A 2,328-nucleotide genomic window follows, 5' to 3' on the forward strand; every position below is an offset into this window, starting at 1 on the left:
TAACCACTAAATTAATTATATATAAAAAATATATATTAAAATATAAAATATATATTAAAAGTATCAAAAATAACACATGTTTTTATATAAAAATATATAATGACTAATCTAGTAGTTTATTTTTGTGTATACATAAAATTTTTATACTTTAATTATTATTTTTCAAGAACCTGCCTTTTCTGGCCCCATCACTATTGAACGACCTTGGCAGCTTGATGCTAAGCACTGGAATGAACTCAAGAATCGGATATTAAGTCGTAAACTTCTTAGAGCTACTTGAAACTATTCTCAAAGAAGGCCTACGCTTGACTTGTTCCACCATTTGACAGTTCCGTTCCAGCAAGCGAGAGCACTGCTTTACTACTTTACATGATAACCGGCGAGTTCTTGGATTCAGTAACAAACGATTGGGGATTTCGAATGCACAAGTTATTATTCAGCTGCAAAAAGGTTATTGTTTCAAACCCTAAGGCCTATGCTCTAAGCTCTAAAGTTGCTTCAACAAATGCTGAAATCACAATGAGCCAACTTTAATCATCAGAACCCACTTTTTAGTAGTAAAGACCAAATTAGACACACCAATATTTCAACTATTGCCGCCATTTTTAGTGACTCCATACTGCATGGTACAGATGAGTGACCTTATCATATTTATTTTGGACCTGAGAAGATCCAAATTGTTACAAAACCTTAACTACTAGAATGCACAGAAGAATTGGCATCACCCTATTATTCACACAAAATGTTTCCCATTCATTGATGGCTCTCAAACAGGATATTTGCTATTATTAATGCCCAAATAAGACACAGGAAGTAGATAATTCTTATGATCCAATTAATATACATATTGCAGAGTAAGGACACATGAAAAGACACTACTTAGCTGGTTTACGAAACAACTCCCACTCTTCACTCTCTCTTCTATCTCCAATAGCAGAGTACAACAATATCTGAGGATGTTGAGTTTTATGAGCTAATTACGAACTTGGAGTGAATGCAATGTTCTGTAAGAATGCTTCGCCAGACCGCTACAAATCTGCTTTCCATTGATAACTCACTCATTCTGCAATCTGCGCATAAGCGCAAGAGTCAGCTTATTGAGATTCAGGGTTTACGAATCAATGAAAATTTAGAATTGAGAATTATTACTAACTTGATTAAGAGGATTGTCAGGAGATTTCTTCCAGAGCTTCCAGATGAGGTCTTTGTATTGAGTGTGAGTGAGGCCAGGTTTCTCTTCCTTCAATTTGGGGAGCTCAGCTTCCTCAAAGGCCTACAATGCATAACATTGAAGATTTTCAGATCAAAAACCCTAATCGGAGAGAATCTTGAAGGAGGAGGTGGTTACCTTGAAGGAGGCCTTGAGGCGCCTCTCGGGATGCCTATCAGGTGGCAAGGAGGTGTCAGCGATGCTCATCTGAGCGATTGCATCATCCACAGATCGAGCTTCGATCACGGAATCGTCGCGATTCGTGTTGGAAACCAGCACCAGCCGCTCGTACTCTTCCTCCGCCGCAGTCCGGCTTTGCCGCTTCTTCGCATCTTCTGCCTTCTTCGCAAGCTCCGCCTGCTCCTCCTCCCGCCGCTTTCTCAGATCCGCCTCCGTCACCTTAGGCACCGGGATGGACACGCGGTTCGCCTTCTTATCCGGTTTCTTCATCGACTTCTCCAGCTCCTTCTCTTCTTGCTCCGCCAGCCGACGCGCCTCCGCTTTCCGTGCAGCTGCCTCCGCTCTCTTATCCGCCTCTTCCTCCTTCTTCTTCGCCGCCCGCGACTTCGGACCCTCCGCGTCGCGCCAGTATTCCTCCTCCTTCGCCCGAGTCTCTCGTTCCTTTCGCTCCGATTCGACGGCACTCTTCCGAGCCCTGGCCACCTCCGCCTTCGTGTTCACTCCCATCTTCTTCGGCATCGCGGCTTTTAGGGTTTTGGTTCTGATTGATTCGCTTCAATCCAGATTCTCGAAACCTCCAGACTCAGCCGCGGAGACACCGGTGATGACGTTCAAAAACTGATTTCCTCCTTATTCAGTCGATTGTAGCTGGTAAAATCATCCGTGGGCCCATAATCAAGACCCAACAAGCCCATATCCGAAAAACGAGGCCCAAAATGCCCGAAGGTAAAAAGCCCATATCTCTAACTCGCTAAATTAAGATCAACTCAGTAGTAACCAAAAAAGAAAAAATAAAATCAACTCAGCAACGTGCTACTGTTGCAATTTTTAACTAAGATGGAGCGAGTCACAGTACGTATAATGGGGAAAGGATCATCTTCAGTTTTTTTTTAACAATTGATAGAATATAGTGTCTCTCATCTTTGATTTTATGAGTG

At 42.5% G+C, this 2,328-nt stretch overlaps 1 protein-coding gene across 1 annotated transcript; it reads right to left on the reverse strand.

Moving 5' to 3' along the window:
* Nucleotides 1-756: 756 nt before the first annotated feature.
* Nucleotides 757-2,036, reverse strand: LOC107618145 (coiled-coil protein). Its single transcript, XM_088499517.1, has 3 exons — nt 1,349-2,036; nt 1,154-1,273; nt 757-1,070 (listed from the first exon to the last, which is right to left on the reverse strand). Exons 1-3 carry the CDS (start codon nt 1,907-1,909, stop codon nt 1,059-1,061), a joined length of 693 nt encoding a protein of 230 aa, XP_088355643.1. The 5' UTR covers nt 1,910-2,036; the 3' UTR covers nt 757-1,058.
* Nucleotides 2,037-2,328: the final 292 nt, after the last annotated feature.

This window comes from Arachis ipaensis, chromosome B9 (assembly GCF_059453495.1).
Source record: "Arachis ipaensis isolate K30076 ecotype BB chromosome B9, ASM5945349v1, whole genome shotgun sequence".
Taxonomy (NCBI): domain Eukaryota; kingdom Viridiplantae; phylum Streptophyta; class Magnoliopsida; order Fabales; family Fabaceae; genus Arachis; species Arachis ipaensis.

Coding starts and splice junctions, on each gene's coding strand:
- LOC107618145 (XM_088499517.1), bottom strand. CDS start 1,909: ATGCCGAAGAAGATGGGAGTGAACACGAAGGCGGAGGTGGCCAGGGCT. Junction 1,274..1,348: donor GCCTCAAGGCCTCCTTCAAG/GTAACCACCTCC, acceptor TATGCATTGTAG/GCCTTTGAGGAAGCTGAGCT.